Source organism: Mycteria americana, chromosome 4, assembly GCF_035582795.1.
Source record: "Mycteria americana isolate JAX WOST 10 ecotype Jacksonville Zoo and Gardens chromosome 4, USCA_MyAme_1.0, whole genome shotgun sequence".
NCBI lineage: Eukaryota > Metazoa > Chordata > Aves > Ciconiiformes > Ciconiidae > Mycteria > Mycteria americana.
In genome coordinates, this window is record NC_134368.1 from 30,524,020 (window position 1) to 30,542,436 (window position 18,417).

The window sequence follows — 18,417 nt, forward strand, 5'->3', positions numbered from 1 at the left end:
ACTACAACTACATAGTCTCACTGAATGCTCAGTTTACCCACCTGCAAAGACCTGGCTGTCCAGTTATCTCAACTACTTATCAGTACTGATAAGGCACATTCAATTTAACTTGAGATAAGAGATGGAAGAATATGGGTAGTGTTGGATCAAAAAAAATGGAAAAAGGAAGCAGGATTAGTAGAGAACAAGAAAAAAAGTTTCCTGTAAGTGCCTGTCTCACACTTTGGTAATGTCAAACAAGAATGCCTTTATGATAATTTACCATATTAGCAATAGGAAGAAGGGAAAAAAAAAAAAGAAAGGAAAAAAAAAAGAAAAAAGGGGAAAAAAGGGAAAAAAGTATGCTAGTAGTAACAAAAAGATAAGACAAGTTCAAAAAACAAAGCAACAGAAATAAATTCCTAATTTGCAAAAAATTATCTCTAAATTAAGTGCAAGACCTTCAGGATAAATTTACCTCCTGCTACTCTGGCCAGTAACACTTGACCAAGTGCAGAAGGTGGGCAAGAAATAGGAAGAACAGATTCTGTATGCAGTGGACTCACACTACATAGTAGACTGACGAACTCCTACACACACAGCATTTAAAAAGGAATATCCACTAAGAACAGAATTTCATTTCCCTTACCTTGCAAGCAATTCAATGAGGTCAGTCCTGCTCATGCCATCTGGAATCAGTCTTGGGATAGCAGCAATACAAGTTCTGAACAAATCTATCTTAGGTTTTCTCTCACCCCTACAAAAACAGTTTATAACCAACAAAACAACAGGAAAATCTACTTCAGTACACCACAAATATTTTCAATTTCATGTCAAAACTAAGGAGCTAACAAATATTTTTATCATTAATGAATGAAATTAGCATTCATTTAATAGTCAAGTAAAAAGCCGACAACTGTAATGCATTAATGATGGCATCTGCAACATTACAACATAAAAATAGTATGATGTAACTGCAACAGTGAAAATACTGTAATTCAGTACATACGTAATCATGTCTTCAGGTTCTTTATTGGACATCTGCACGCTAGTCATGCACATAGGCCTTCCAACTTCTTTGTCCAAATGCCTAAGAATGTTATCTAGCGCTTTTCTGACTTGAGGGTAGTATATGGACATTCCTGAAAAGCCAAAGAGTTCTGATCACTTCTTTCATTTGTTCTCATTTAATTTTCACATTTTCATTAAAACATTTGCCACTTATTCAGCTTAGGACAAATTTCTTCTTATACAAAAGGTGACATGAAACACACACTTAAAGTGTCAAAAGAAATGCATGTTAAATGAGTAATAGAAGGTATTACATGAAAGTAGAAGATTCTTTCAGAAAGAACATAAACAAGGAAGCAACCATTAGTTGCTTTTCTGTTTTCTCAATTCTGAGCATTTTAGTTCTAGTTTAAATTTTACATGTTGAAACAGTCCTTTAGAGACAACTACCTCATCCACAGAAGATCAATAGAGCACAGGGATCAAAACTGTCTTACTCCACTTCAGCTGTGGGACATTTGGGACATTCTAGAGTGACATCAAGGGAACAAAAATTGCCATGCTGTTTACCACACTAATTGCACTCAGGCTTCTTTGTGCTAATTTCACAGTGCAAAACACTTCAAAAAAAGCCATGGATTTGGTCTCAGATACCAGAAGGTCTATATTGTCTAACAGCCCTGTCTAAAGAATCAAAGCAATGCTGTTAAAACAGACTATAATTAGATTCTCGCTAACAATTAGAATAAATACAGAAATAAAGTTACACAAATGTACTGCTTGAGAATGATTGAGAACATATATGCACATATTGGAATGCCAACTTAAACAAGAATACAATATACCTATAACTTTTGCTTCCTCATCTGTCAGTGTTTTATTAAGAAAAATTTTCTTCACACGCAGAGTATTTCCTGAGGGAAGAACAACTCCTGTTGTTGGCATTGGTGGTTCACCATCTTTCTGCTGCAAGCTATCTGCTATGACAAGGAAGACTCTGAGGCCGATATTCATCCTCTTCAATAGCAAAAAAGGGAAGAAAAAGGAAAGAGAAAACAGAAGAAATTATTAAAGTAACACAGATGAGGCAAAACATGAATTGCATTTTTCCTCTCTTTTAAACAGACAGCAGTACAGTTCCAGGAGGATAGGCATTATTTAAATGTTAGATATTAGGGTAACGGAAGTATAACAAGAATAAAGTTTAAGCCTTCAGTGCCTCCCCACAACTCTGATTCCAGTTAACTGACTTGGCACGGGCTAACATACTGAATATTTTATAGTACAGAGCACTAAAGGACTTAACATGAATCTGGAGAATGACATACTGAAGACAGACATTGCTTAAACATCTCATCTGTTAGACTGCGTCTTGAACCATAAGAGCTAGGTACAACTTCCCTAAAAAAAGGCTTTACAGTTATACTGTAACAAAAATTCACACATACTTACTGAAATTATTGTTGAAATGAATCTGAACTTTAGTACTGCTGCTAGGTTACTCACCAGAAATGACAGCAGTTGTGCACAACTACAATTACTTCTTTAGTTTTAGCAGAACACCCCTTCATATGTTCATTAATCTGCTTTCATCCTGGCTCAAAAACAGTTAACCACTTTCTCCCCAAGAATCCCCCAATGCCCTGTTCTCACTGCATGCAAGTAATGAGCTTTTTTTACCTCTGGATTAATAGTGAAGGTTTTAGGTGATTTTCCAACACTAAGAAGATCAAATATTATTTCTTTCATCGCAAAATCCAAACGTTCCTATAAAGGAAAATAGGTTGATATGATCATCTCTTTTCTGTTAATATGCATAGTTGAATTTCTTGACTTTGCACAGGTGCTGGGTATTATGTCTTAAAAGTTTAAAAAAATAAAAATAAAAAAGTTTAAAAAATGTTCCTTTTTTCCTATTTACTCTTATGACTTACTTAATGTTCTTTTTTAAATATTGTACAATTCAACACAGCTCATCCCCTGATAGGGTTGAACCATTTCTCCTGAAAAAATTCCCAGACAATTCTGCTCAGGTCAAACACATTTCTATGAATGACCTGAACTGTTTTAGATAACTAAAAATTAGTGATAAAAAGAGGAGCCCTAGGAAACAAATATAAACAGTGATAGGTTGTGTGTCCTGCCTCATCCCTGTATGACCAGAAGCAAATCATTTTGGAAGCTGAGGCACAGACAAGCTATCTGTAAGACAGGAAAACAGGTCTGTAATCTATAAGGCTATAGATGAATGAGAGTTTATCTTGTGATATCATATTTTGATATGAGGAAAACAGAAGCACCTAAAATAATATAAATCATAATGCAATACTAACTACACACTACTGCACGCATTGCATATTTTTTCGGTCTACAGAGGCTAGTCTCCAGGCTAAATAAAAGTGGATACTACTGTTTGAATACTTTGTCCTTATAAAAATATTATAATGTAATATACTAATTATATTAGTCTATTTTATATATATACACACACACACCAGTGCAATACAAATGTAAATATTAATCATCATAATGTTCATACACAACAGTTATTGAAGTTTAAGTAAAATAATTTTGCCACTAGTAGAAACAGAATGAGTAATTTCATTTGTTATACATATTTGGGGAAATTCTATTCAAGATATAAGACCATTAATTCAGTACAAATATTCAAAAACTAACCTTGAATTTACATTTCTTCCAAATAATGTTCATCCTATTCTTATAGCTCTACCTAGATGTATTCTTACCTGAGCAATGAACTGAATAATCTTCACAAATATATTCAGAGGTGTGTCTCGTGGGACCACGCTACGTGATCCTTTTGGAAAAAGTGCTGATACAATGCTCATGAGACGGCTACAAGAATTTAGAAACAAAAAGAAATAAAAAACTTTTAAAAATAACTTTTTATAATAGCATAGATGCTACAGTTTAAATCTGGAAGGGTGTGTGTTTGTGGGAGTTACTACTAAATAATACAGAAGCATACGACAGGTACGACCACCTACAGAAAGTATAGCCCTCTACTGCCACAGGCAACAGTATCACGGGTTCATTTATAAAGTGACCAAGATCCTGCTTTAAACTAGTTCGTAACAGTCAGGAGGAGGGGCAAAATCTGAATGGCTATTCCAAATACTCATGATGCTAATTTATAACGAAAACCTTTTCATTTCCAGCCCATACTTAGTGATGGCCACTTCATACCCTATTTCTTATGGTACCATTAGTGCCTTTTAACTTTAATAAATTTCCTGCTTATCATCTCTTCCACCCTCTTCTATCCCTGCATATTCCTGCGGAGACAATTGGAGACTCTGTTCTTTCTCCTCGTCAAAGTAATCAAGTTCTTTTGGTTTTCTCTATTAAGATGAAGTCTTTGTTCCCCTGTTTACCTGACTAGACGATCCCAGAGCTGGCTTCAAGATCTCTTCTGATATCACTGGGGGGAAAAACCCCCACTAATCAACAGTTCAAAATCCTTTGCATAATGAGCTTACCTTTGAGTTACAGTGTTGCTTTCACATTTTATTCTAATAACGTAAACCCACAATAACCTATACAAAGATTCCAGTGCAACTCGGGACATTTTGGGATCTTTATTCTGTAAAATAAATGAAAAATACAGTTACTGTTGCCTGTGAGACACTCAGAAAATTCTATTATTACTCTTTTGACTTTTGAGAATATTTTCAAATTTTTTTAACAATGAAAACTGATGTGTTTAATACTGACTACAAGTTTTAATGTGTTTTCATAAAAACAACCCTGTATTGCATATTTCCAATACTCCCTGAATATTTAACTAGTAATTCCAGATTATTTTACACATCTTTCACTCTGACAGCAGAGGAATAATGAAAAAGCAGATATTCCTCTTGAGATGAACACTAAGAGTGCACTACTTCCAAGAACTTTTCTCAGAAAGCCAATAGTAACAAATACCTACTTTATAGCAAACTAACTTATAGTTTGTCTAAAATGTCGGAGTAGCTACTTTGGATCAGGCACAAAGTCTAAGTCCATCATTCAGTTTATGACAGCAGACAGTAGCAGGTGCAGAAGAACACAAAACAGGGCAGGCACACAAGGATGCTTCTCTGGGTGTGCACTCCAGGCTCCAGCCAACTTAGCCATTTCCTGTGGGCTGTATTAGAGTTTACTCACTTCCAATGGATTTTTATTGTAACAATTAAGCTAGCTTTTTCTTGAATTAATATAAAATCTTGTGGCATAATTCAGTTTAAATTATGCACTATATGAAAAATAATTTTTTTTTTTTTTGTAAAGCTGCTACTAGGAGTTTAGCTTTGCTCCTTGTAGCTCTTCAACTGTGTAAAACAGGAAGCAACTAACATTCTTGGTACCGACTCCAGCAATCCCTTTTCCAACTAGGGATTCTTGGTGTATTTATAATCTTGAAGTGTCCAGTGAGATTCTTGGAATTGGCCATAAGTATGAGCTTATCAACAGAATAAATGATTCCCAGTTGTCATCTTTTTAGGTATTCTCTCAGTTAAACAAACAAACAAACAAAACCCCCCAAACAAAACCAACAAAAAACCCAACAAGAGAACCCCCAAAACACACCTTTCCCACCTCCAGTGAAGTCCCTCTGTTTCAAGACATATCTATATGATGGCTTGATCCTAACTAATTTTATGTTTTGTGGCCTTTGCCACAAGCCAATGAGTCAGAATAGCAGACTACTTTGTCCTCTCCCAGGACAAGTGGAGTGCAATTTCACAAAGGGTGTACGTAGATCCAAGACCATACTGTTCAAAAAGAGATGGTCTCATCCTTGGTTCCCTCCGCCCCAATCTCACTGCTCCCTTTGCGTTGACTCTAGCAGTAAGGAAGTCCAACTCATGCAAGTAAGTTGATCCAAATAATTTCATGGCCGTGTCTGTGCAAGAGACTATACAAAGGAGAGTAATTTGGATGGCTTTAACACAGGTGGGTCAGTACTACTGGTTTTGGCAGCAGCTTACTTTAAGAAAGGCTAAGAGCCTATCGCAAAATCACAGAGGCAAAAGTGGTACTTCACAGACAAATAACATACATGACTGTTTATCAGAATATTAGAGGGAATAACCTAACGCAGCTTATGTCAGTGATAATGCTGTTCTATCCCTCCTTCATACTCATCAATGTGTTCCTGCCATCACCTCTGAATTAGCACACCTGCAAGTAGGCAGTGGAGAGATTTAGGAAGGTAATCTGGACAAAAACTAACCAGTAAAAAGTTACACTTGTCCCTGGTTAGTATTCAGACAGGTAATTGTCCCACTGTTCAGTTAATTTACCAGCAGTGCTACTGTGAGGAAGAAGCATAATTGTATGAGAGGATGAGACTGTGATAGCTTTGATTTTAATCAACTTAAACAGCAAAAAAACAGCCAACAGTTCTTGATGTTCAAAGTAGGCTGGTGAATTCATTGGTACATGCATTATCAAAGTTTATCTGAAATGCAGTGTCTAGAGCTGAGTAATGCTTCAATTTTCCTATTTCTGATATTCCAAAGGGGAGCTTAATTTACAGGTTCAGAAGAAAACAAAAAATTTACTATTGGCTTTCAATCATGTAATAAAAAAAATTGTATAGTTAGCAGGTATTTTACAATGTGTTAACAACATTCCATCTGTTAGGAGGTTTATCATCGAATACAGCTACTTCTGATCAGTTATGACAAAGTTTGCTTCTTTGTTAAAAAAAAAAAAGCAGGAGGAGGCATTCACCTTTTAAAAAGCATTACAAACTAAATACAGCAGTACTTCTAATTTCTTAAGCATTGAAAATTTTCTTTATCTCTTCCTATAACTAGGAACTAAACAAATGTGCTAGAAGAAAATGGCTTTTTGGGTCTAATTTATGGCACACTTCCTGTATACTTGCTGTTAATATGTCAGTATTTCCTTTTCTTTTTGAGAGTAGTGCAAATAGAATACAGTATACATGGCTATGTAATTCACCAACCTGGCTGAATTTCAGTCTTTTTAACTGATGCCTGTCAGATTTTAAAGCACTCTGTCTGGGTTGTGGTTTTTTTTTTTTTTCCAAACATAGTTTTGTTTAAAATCCTAAACTTTTAACATAAATTATATCAGCAGACTATGGAATAAGCTGTCAAGAACTGTGTCTCTGTTACAAAGCCAAAAAACTAAGAGCAAATCTACAGTGGTCTTACATGGCACATTAAGACGAGTCAATGAAACATATCTCAATGAAGGCAAGAAACAAAACAGCATTTTTTCCATGTTAGTCAAATGTAGTCACTTACTGAAGAAAGTACTTTTTAATACTGATGTTAACCTTTTCTTCTGTTCTGAACTAAAACAATTTCTACTTTTTAAAACCTGCAAAACCAACAGTGTAAAAGTCTTTCAAGTTAGTGCACTGCAAGTTGTTATAGTAAATCAGTTTCACATTTTTTTATTGTGAAAATGTTTTCAAGTTTGCTCGCATGCAAGACACTTTTTGAAATGAATTAACAGGAAAAACCATACATCTGAATAGGTAGGTTACTTCCAGTGGAAACATGCACTGCTGTTCAGGGAAACCAGCTGTGATATTGATACTCAATCTCACAAAACCACATTTTAACCCCCAAGGAAAAACTGATACTAGATAATTTTCTGATCTTTCTCCTTTACTCCCTGGCAAGAAAAAAGATCTTTGAAACATTAGTTATTCTTAGTCCTGTTGCTTCTTAACAGTACTAACAGCAGTTTTACAGAGAAAGGAAAGCACAAAATACAACAATTAACATAAAAAACAAACCAAAGTATTTACATGAGACAAAGCAATGTTTCACTGAGTTATAACAACATATTAACTCACCTGCAGTGTTTCTATTTGTTTTCTGATACTGTTGTTAGATGGCATCTAAATAAAGCAATGTGAGACAGCAAAACATAACAAACATGAGAATGGAAGGCACATGCATGTTAGATGAAAAAAAGCACAAAAACAACAGATAGCTGTCTAGTAAGGACTCTATTCAGTAGAAATACAGGTTTTGCTATAGTGGCAGAAAATGTTTCTCCACCTTTCAAGGTTTTGTGGTAACAGACACTAAGGTTAAACTGTGGAAAAAAAAATAAAAAAAAAAATTATTCTCTTCCACCCAACAGTGGTGCAGAATGAGAGACACATTTCTCTCCCATTTCAGCAGCTTTCTTACATGTTTCTTCCTCTCCCCGTAAGAGGTAGTAACGATACCACAACAACTCAGCTTCATCCAAGAATCTATCAGCTTTCTGACAGACCTGCTAGAATTAGTCTACCTAAACACTAGTCAAAAAAGCAAGCAAAACGTTTTACAATACTGACACAGTGTTATTGTCTGGTGAACAAATTCAGAATTTTGCCTACAGTACAGTGTGTAAAGAAATGTCCTGCTGAGTGTAATGCTGAAACAGCATCCCAACCGCTTTGTGGGGCAAGGCCAGCTATGTGTACACCAAGAAACACCCTTTGGTACACTCCCAGTCTAAACTGTCTCTTACAACTCACTCATCTGCTATTTGCATCGGTCCAGACCCCTAGGCTTCCTACTTTCAGCAAGGCTAGGATGTTTTCCCCATACAATAAGTCTGCTTTCAGGATAACTAAAGGTAGTGTGCACTGAAACTCAGTACAAAGAGTTTACAAGGGCAATAAATATTGCTACTACTGGATTAGGATTCAGAGCACTCTCAGGAGCATTATCGAGTACAAACATGGCACTGAAATACTGTAGGGTAAGGCAGGGTACGAATACAGTGTGCATCAGGTACGATGGAGCAACTGCCAAGATGTGAGCTTTCACACCATGGCAAATGGGAAATTGCTTATTTCTGTCACCGAAGTGTGACCACACGGTGTTCACTGTTAGGTAAGAGTTTGCACTGGGCAGCCACCAGGGAATAAAGCGAGCACCATGAATCCATGACCTACGTTACCTCTTGGCGACTTGCTAACGGGCCTGTACCCTTCATAGTATATACCTGCGACAGAGTCTAAGTGTTGTTGTTATTTCAATCGTTAATTTATTAATTTTAACTAATACGGTAGGGGTGAGAGAACCTTTTCAGTACTCTAAAGTATCTCCCAGTAACTCTCAAAATTACTTTATTAAATAACGAAGACACTAGAGACAATGGATTTGGAATCCTTATTGCATTTTACATGTTTAGGTAACTGCAAATAAAATAACTTTAGTCCTTAGGAAATCAGGAAATAAAATGGGGAAGGGGAAATCTAAAAGACTAAACTGCAGTGAAATTCAGATTTATAAATTAATGAGATTACTTATTACAGAGTGCATGCATTTAATTAGCTTCAGAAACAAAGGAACACATTAATTCATAAGACAAATGAGGACAGTGGGGGTGTATTTTTCAAGATTAAACTCAACAAAGTTTCTGAACAAGGTAGGCACCCAAAAAACCAATAGTATTTGGTGGGCCAAATTAAACCAAGCCATAAAATATCCTAAGTAACTCACTGATGGCATAGCATCATAACACTGCAAATTCTGAATTGCAGAAATTCATATGTAGAATTTCTGCTGAATAGAGCCTTACAGTAAATGTGTTAAGCTGTTAGTGGTTAACAAAACTAAGTAAAATATAAAATGCATGCTCAGCAACTACCAGTTAAACTCACTGGCATTTATAGTTTTAATACATCCATTATCAGCAATGGACATTATGCCAGAAAAACGCAACTCCTAGATTGTAAGAATTTTCTTAAAAGCTTTAAAAACAAAAGCAATAGCAGCCTCCATAAGCAAAATAAACAACAAAACAAAAATCAAGGCAAATATTGCAAAAGAACTGCAATGTTAGATGAAAAATATACAAAAACCCAACAAGCAACAGAAAAGTGTGAAAGATGTCATGAAAACAAAATGACCCTTAAAAAACAATCCAAGCAGCTAAACCTGTTTCCTTTTGACTTCATGCTGGTTTATGTATTCTACTAATAAGCTTCAGAATTGTCACTCATACCTAACCAGAATGAATACTGTGAAGGTGGATCAAAGAATTTATTAAAATTATCAAAATCAATACATTAGGCAAAATCATGAACTATGTTAATCAAAATTAAGGAAAGAACATATACAACAATTAATGCTACAAGAAAGTCACTAAAACGAATCCCTAATTTTTAAGTATCTTGATCTCTTTATCCATCAACTCATGTTTACAATGCTATCAACTGAAGCCATGAGTTAAAGGGACACTGTAATTTTTATTTGGAAAATATATATCACAAGCTGTAGATATAATATCTTTTCTGGACTCCCAATTCATTTTCTATTCCTTCAATAAGTGAACAAAGAGAGAAATTTTGCACTTACTATACATTCTAGTTAGAGGAGTAGAGAAGCCACTTATTTTCTCACATATCATTTGCACATGAAGAATCAGTTTGTAATTTCTCTGGCATAGATAGCATTTATTAGCAGATACTTCTCCTGAAGTTTTTACTCAATAAAATGGATGGTCCCCAAAAGGGCCACATCTATTTCCGGCATTGTAGCATCACAAAAACTTACTACTAAGTTTAATATTAATGAAGACTTAAGACATTTAATTTAAAAAAAAAAAAAAAAAAATCACAGTGTCCTTTTAAACAGCCAAATATTCATTGTTTATTTGGCATGACAATGCTGAGAACATATCGGAATAAATGTTATCAATTTGCAACAGTTCCTGAATTGAAAAGGATTCTTACCTTCAGATGTGACAAACAGTTCTGCAGGAAAACGTGCCAGTTATTTAAAAAAAACTGTTTCTGACTGACACACAACAGGCAGGTGATCAATGGATACAAAGCCTATGAGTAGGGGGGAAAAAGAATTGATCAAATTGCTCTTTGCAGACCTCTCAAATCTTGTACATTAAGAATGAGACACACAGTCGGTTCTTGCCTCTCACTCTTACAGTTTTAGCATTGTACGGCAGCCCTTCCCCTGCACTAGGACACGCATGCCAGGCATGGTGTCCTGGGTACACCCCATGTGCTGTAAGAGTTCATGGTGTAAGACGAGGGCAGTGGGACCATGGTGAAGCTCCTCCCCTAGCAAGACCTGATCTCAAACAAAGACTGCGAGCAGATCTCCCCCTTCACTCTTTCCCTGCAACCACATGATTCAATTCATGGGGTCCTACATGCTGGGAGAGGGAACTGCCTCTAAGAAAAATATTCGGGACAAACATCCTCAACTCAGTAAAAACCGAGGCAGACTTTAGATTGCCAAAAATGTTACTTCTCCCCGAGGTCTGCTTTTAGTAAGGAATGAAGCATAATTTAATAAAGTCTGTGAATATGCACACTAGCATGACTTTGCTCTGCTTTAGTAACATAAGATTTGTTTAAACACCAAATACTTTAGCAGAATACGTAATGGTGATTAATATCAAATCTGACTGCAGATTACCTTGTTATGGAGCAAAATTAAAGCATGAGGATGAACAGGTAAATTGTAGTCTTGATGTAACAGTGTTTCTGACTTCATAAATAAAATGACATTGTGAATACTGAAATCACCTACTTTATGTTTTTCTTACATAAGGAGCTTAACTATGTACAATGACATATCCTTTATATGCTCAGAATACCAGAAAGTAAAACTCATCCCTAACATGGAAGTGAGTATGCCAATTGTAATGCAACTTGACACATGGCTGCCATGGTCATCAAGTATTACCAAATACTGCATTAATAAGAGATTTAAATCCTTGCTAAGATGCAGTCTTAGGGGAAAAGCTAAGACGCAGTCTTAGGGGAAAAGCTAAGATGCAGTCTTAGGGGAAAAAAAAACACAGATAATTATATCTGAAAGAGATAATTAAAAATATTACAAAAATAAAAACAAAGCTTATGAGGAGAGAAGAAAACAGGCAGAACAGGGCTATTAACAGGTTGCTATTTTGCTGGAGAAGTCTTGTCTGATACTTCCATCTTCTACCATCTTTTAATTAAACATATTTTAAATACACAGACTCCCTGAATGCAAGTTCTTTTTAGAAGATACATTAGGTTAAAGAACTCGGTGCTAAAACCCGCTAAAATAATCAAAAACAAGCATTGATTTCAAGACAGTCTCACAAGTGAGATAACAGAGCACATATCTTGCACAAAGAAACAAATCAAAATTAGGGTAAATGCACATAGACAGTGTCAATTTAATTACATTTCAAGTGAGGAGTTAAGATTTAAATTAATACAGCTGCTAGCTTTTCCTCATATAATGTACTAGCTTAAAAGTCTAAGATGAGCAAAATGGAGAAGTTGAAATATTTCTTTAAAATACCAGCGAATGCTTCTTTCTTGAACTCAATTCAAAGGTAGTCTGATAAAGCATCTCCACAAAATTTTTCAAACATGGCACATTCACTTCATTTTTAACAGCCTATTAAAAAAAATACACACATAAATGGGTTTAAAAATTTATACAGAAGGCAATTTAAATATACATTAAGATGTCCATGAATTCAAGAACATTCAAAAGTTAAATCTCACATTAAGTATTTTGAATGTATTTATCTAAAATGTAAACAGAAGTATAAGAAATTGTGTCATATGCTACAACCATACAGTTTAAAAAACAAAAAAAAACTCATTAACCCCCCCACTATTTTAAGAATGTGGCTTGTATTCCACACTTAAAGAAGAAAAACTATTTGCCACCAACTAACAAATAAAAACTACACCAAAACTCTTTAAAAGCATAATTTCATATATTTAAAAAAATAATACCCATAACTTTTTCACTGTTCCCTTCTTCAATGCTCCCCTTTTCTTTTATGTCCTCCAGTTCTGAAAACTGAAAACTTAGGAAATGATACACAGGATTACCAGCCAACCAACCATTTAAGTGGTCTTTGTTCAGCTTTCAGAATTAATGAAACAGATACATGGAGCCCTACACCTTTCTTACCCACTCATACAGAATAGCCTTCCTTCCACAAACCAGGCAGCTACCTTCTTCATCAAAATCCCTGCAAGTGTCTTAGGCTTCTCTCTAGATGCCTGTGATGATCCATTCAAATATTATTCTCAACCTACTGTTTTATACTGTGTTTCTGCTTTATTTATCAAATTGGGAGGTGGGGTGTTGGAGAGGGGGTTGACTTTTCTGGAAGAGATCCTCTATACTCATAATTTCCCTATAATATAAGGTGATTTTTGTTAGTTTTTATTATTCAAAGTTATTAAAAGATATGTCATGTCCACCTTGCTAAGAACGCTCTGAAAACATGCCTGATAGGGACGCATAAAAAAAGTGTATGGTATCTCAGAAAGAACTGAGAAAGTATTTATGTTTTAAATCACTTCCTACATACCCCCACATTATTTATCTTTTGCTATTCTTAAGCTTTAAGTTGATCAGTACCCCGCTAGCTCCACATGAGAAATCAGTCAGTTGCCAGCACCACACTGTTGCTTTGGGATATAACCTTGGGTTTACAGATTAGCCTTAACTTCCCCACTGTAAAATATGCTGTCATCCGTCATACCTGTAGGGTCCAAATCAGGTCATATTTTTCAAAATGCCTGAATGACTAAGGAAGAGAAGGACTGTAAAGAATTCACAATGCCGAAACCCAATAGATTCCCTGCTTAAGCAATTTTCTGTATCCAAGATACAGAAAAATCTAGATTCAGTTCCTTCATCTGCTTCAAAAAGATTCAAACTTGCATCTTGCATGTTCCAAGAGAATGACTAACCCTCTTCAACTGCATCTCAATCTGGGATGGGGCTCTCCACTTCTATTTAAGAAGCTCCATTTATATGAAACGATTAGAGACTCAATGAGTCAGAAGGAAAGATCAAGCCTCCCTCACCAACTGTTTAAAGCGCTGATTCAGGCTATGCTTGTAGGAAGTGATCCACAGAACAACACACGTGCTCTGCGCAGCCGGTGTGCATGCCTCCGCAGTTACCACCGGATAGTCCCAATTCCCAAATGCTGCTTCTGCCTCATTACTGTAGATGCAGTTTTCACTATATTTAAATTATGATTTTGCAAACTAATATTTGTGTTTACCTAAATGCTAAGTACTTTCACTATGCACCCCCACTCCAACCGCTGAGCAACTACGGAGTTCAAAACGACAAATGCGTTCACTTTTTAACAGTACAAGAAAGTCTTCTCTAGAAGAGTGTAGTATGCCCAGGTAAGATCAAGACTTCAGTCAATAAACAGCTGCTGCAACTAACACCACCTCTTTGTGGTCATGCCTTCGTAAGAAAGATTGTCTCCTTTCTAATTTTTTTTTTTAAAACGCAAGGTTGAGACCAGTGAAGGGAAAGAAGCATTTCCCCACAGCTCAGGGCAAGGCAGACTGTTTGAAAGAGGACGCAAAGTTCAGAGATATTTATCTTTCTTTTCCGACAAGCTTGCTTAGACAGAATCCCCACCCGGCATGCTAGTCTTTGTAAATCCCATTCTACAAAACAGGATCTACACGTCCCAGTTCTCCATATATAGCAAGATATGCCCCTATAATCAGTTGTAACATGGAGCCACGACATTTTTTGGGACAGTGTGCTGAACAGGCTGTGGCCTAGCATTTGCTAATACAACTACCATTTTAGACAACAATCACAGCAAGTATCCATCTTACTACGATGAAACTTTCTGAGCTTGTGGTAAATGGTCAGCTTGAGGTATACCAAGCTGCCGTAACTTCTCGTTGACCAAGCTTTACACAACTGAGTGAAGCGGCCTGGGAGGAAGGGGGAGAACCTGTCCTGACCAAAAGCATTCTCAAAAGCAGCGTTACAGGCATCATACATCCAACACTGTGCTGATATCCAGGTTTTTTTCTTGTTTGTGGCTGCTGAGTAAAATGTCTGACTTCAGATTTAAAACACAACAGGAGATGGACTGTTCTTCCACTTGAAGGATTACATCTAGTGGACACTCACCTCTACAAACAATTTTTATTTAATTACCCAAAACCTACATTCTTCCTTCATGCACAGGAGTTCACACTCTCCCTATCAGACTGTAAAAATGTTACATATCTCAGTTTATTCTAGAAAGAACTTAATGGCTTTCGGCTAATGAAGAAAAGTCAATGGGACCCTTGAGTGAACAAATACTAAGCCAAGGAAATTTCAGATTTTTAGAGCAAGTATAAGATTATACAGTGCTCTGGTGACAAAAGGGTCTAGAAAACAGACAATTTTAAGAAGTTCTGAAAAAAGATTGGAAACTAGCTAATACACAAATCACACTGACACATTTCCCTTTAAAAGATTATGTAGGTGCTTGTAATTTACTTAATAGTCTTTTTGAATCTGCAAAAATGTAATATTGTGAGGATTAATGGAAGCAATTTTAACAATGAGAGCCTAATTGAAAGTGAGGGGAATACTGGGGGGGGGGGGGGATATATATATACTTACAGCAGCCACAGGGATGAGAATTTCCACAAACAAACCAGCAAGTGCATGCTTTATATCTTTATCTTTTACTTCCAGGAAGTATTGAGCACATTCCTTAGTAAGGAAGCATTAGAAAAATATTTAGAAAAAAGAAGACAAATGTCACTATGCCATGAAAACCACTAGCAATATGACAATAATTGCCTGTTTGAATTTAAAACATGCAATGTGTTTAAGTTAGTCTTATATTCCTTGACAATATCAACTTTACAAAACACTGGAAACTTTAAAACCTGTTTCCCCAGCAATTAAAAAGAAATTGAAAGGAGAACATTTGTAATGCCAGAGAGCTATTTACTTTCTACTGAGAATATAGAGTACTCAGAATATAAAAGAATATAAATATGCAGAGTTTTCCTCAGATTATTCTGAAGTTTTAAAAAATAAATGCTTATCTCTATTGAAATTATTAGAAAATAATATTTTATTTTTTATATACTAATTTTCATTTGCAAGATGACTTTGATGCAAAGAAAATTTTACAGAGAAATAAATAATCCATACACATACATGCATACTCCACTATACCAAACTGACCACTCTGGACACAATCTAAAGCACCTATGTGTATGTTAGTTTTTTCAGGATTGAGATCAATGTCAATGACGGTTAAATAGCTCTAACAAAATTTATGACCAAGTTGCAATAACTTCAGTTACTGTGGAATGGGAGAGTTATTCATTAAGACAATTTTTAATCCACAATCAAGAGAAGCAAACAAAGAGATTTTAAGACTCTCTGAAAAGTGACTGAAGTGTTTTTTAAACAAGTGTTTCTTGGCATCTCAGCTGTCAAAAAAAAATATATCAAGTAACTTTTTTTCTTTAACCCACTGCTTTCATAAAGAAAGAAAATTATTTGATTGCTATCCATTTTCACTTAGTGTTGAATAAATTAATGTATTACAGGTTTGCCACATTACTGAGACAATTGAGAATGGGTTCTCATTATGCTAGGTACTCATGAACTGCAGAGAAACAAATGATTCATACCTCTGAGAACTTATGAACTAAACAGAAAAGGATGAAGGACGACACAAAAGTAGAGTGAGCGACTGATCACAGCAAGCATCACTGGAGCTTCATGACTTAAACAATCAAAATTATGCTCATTTCAGTTTTCTGTAATGTTCATTTACCTGCATGAACTGAAATGATGCTTCAAAATCCTCCACGGGATACATCTTTACTCGAAAAAACTTCATTCCCATAATCAAACTGATGATACTTTGTACTACATGAGGACTCTGTTCTTTTTGTCGCAGTTCCTTTAATTCAGTGACAAACTTCTTCCTAACAGCTTGAAACCTGAACAAGGGATATAGATGGCAATTATTTGCATTCTTAGTTACTTTTATATGATGTCTATAATTTTGACCTGATTTCTTTAGTCTGTTAATGATAATGGTGCCTACAGTAAAAGAAACACAAGCAAGATGAACCCTGATACTTAAAAGCTAGGCATTTAAGAGTGCCTATGATGATCAGCACATTAGAATATATTCGTTAACTGAACAACAACTATTGACTGATACCAAGCCTCCTTTCCCTGCACCTACAAGTTGACAGCAAAGCAATTCAATATTGTACTAGAAATTATTTCTTGATTTGTTCAAATTTACTGTGCTGGAACATGAGATGGACATGCCAGACTACACCTGACTACACTTGACACTTAAGGGATTAGTTACTGGGCCATTAATAAACACTGCTATATTAAATAGTCTTTAAGTCTAGAATCATTTTTCCTCAAACACAAGAAAAGTCAGAGACTGAACTTACTTTGATTGAGCAAGAACCCCTGTCACTTCTGCATATAAGTCTGCAATAATATGCACATTCCCAGTGTTGGTTCCTGAATACCTAAAGAAGGGGGGGGGGAAGGGGGGAGGGGGGGGGGGAAGGTGTTAAATACAACTTTGTTCTTCTAAACCCCAAGCATGTTCTCAATTACAAATAAAAAGTTTGTTCCATAGCAAGGCGGATTATTATCATAAAAACAATGAAAGTCAAGCATAAAATGCATGGGTGACATTTAAAGTGATGTAGTTTCATTAAGCAGACATAAGAGACATATTCTGTGTAGGAATTCTACTATAGTTCTCCAAACTTGGACTTTTCTTACCCTGGCTGGCTATGCAAATCATTCTGTATATTCTAAGCAAAATAAACTCAGCATTATATCGAACACAGCTGTGTTCTTTCAAGATATGTTTTCACTTTAAAGATATCAATCTATGTTCATTTACAGTATTATTGCCACCATGTTACATGTGAGGCAAAGGAGAACAATCACAACAATCAAGCACAGGCTAGTAATACAAACAAAATATTTTAAAGTACACGAGTGAAACTCACCCTTCCTTATGTTTAAAGTGCTTAAAAGCCAAGTTTAGAACTTCATGTACTAAAGGATCTGGCACTGGATGAACAGGTATCTGAAATGCAGATATCATTTATATATATGTAACTGTGCATATATATATACATACATGAATGTGTGTATGTATGAAGTAAATAAACAGTACTGTGAGATACCCTGTAGAAATCTCTCCCACTACTGTCAAAGGACACATCCTTTGTTGGCATACAATGTCAAGTTAATTCTGCAATATATGAACACTTACACAACCTGTACTGACATTCTCTTAAATTATTTCGCATATTGGCTTTTAGGGATTAAATTAATAATAAAACAAACAACAGTAATGTAAACATAATGAATTTGTAATCAGAATTTATCAGACTTAGGTTAACTATGCATCTTTCCACACTTTCTACCTTGCGTGGTGTTACTATTACAGATTTAACCTCGAAATGCAATTCATGTCGATATAAAGGAAGATAAAACCAAAAAATAATAATGCAGAAGAGATTATCAACTCTATTTTAGACTTTCTGCAGATGAAAGCAGCCAAAACATATAAAAATCTTCCTAGCAATAAGTAACAATTTGGTGAGAAACCAAAATCAAGCAT

The 18,417-nt window shown here is 35.5% G+C and overlaps 1 protein-coding gene across 8 annotated transcripts in view; it reads right to left on the reverse strand.

Moving 5' to 3' along the window:
* Positions 1-18,417, reverse strand: part of FRYL (FRY like transcription coactivator) — a 178,006-nt gene that overhangs the window by 69,612 nt on the left and 89,977 nt on the right. For 5 of the 8 annotated variants that reach the window (XM_075500035.1, XM_075500033.1, XM_075500030.1 and 2 more), the window contains 13 exons: positions 17,798-17,877; positions 17,222-17,302; positions 16,579-16,747; positions 15,402-15,494; positions 12,297-12,395; positions 10,715-10,816; positions 7,832-7,876; positions 4,491-4,594; positions 3,738-3,846; positions 2,671-2,757; positions 1,836-2,007; positions 989-1,121; positions 629-736 (listed from right to left, as the gene is read on the reverse strand). In XM_075500035.1, the coding sequence (XP_075356150.1) occupies positions 629-736; positions 989-1,121; positions 1,836-2,007; positions 2,671-2,757; positions 3,738-3,846; positions 4,491-4,594; positions 7,832-7,876; positions 10,715-10,816; positions 12,297-12,395; positions 15,402-15,494; positions 16,579-16,747; positions 17,222-17,302; positions 17,798-17,877 (1,382 nt within the window). The remainder of the gene's footprint in view (positions 1-628; positions 737-988; positions 1,122-1,835; positions 2,008-2,670; positions 2,758-3,737; positions 3,847-4,490; positions 4,595-7,831; positions 7,877-10,714; positions 10,817-12,296; positions 12,396-15,401; positions 15,495-16,578; positions 16,748-17,221; positions 17,303-17,797; positions 17,878-18,417) is intronic. The other 3 variants (XM_075500034.1, XM_075500032.1, XM_075500037.1) reach the window with 1 other exon arrangement.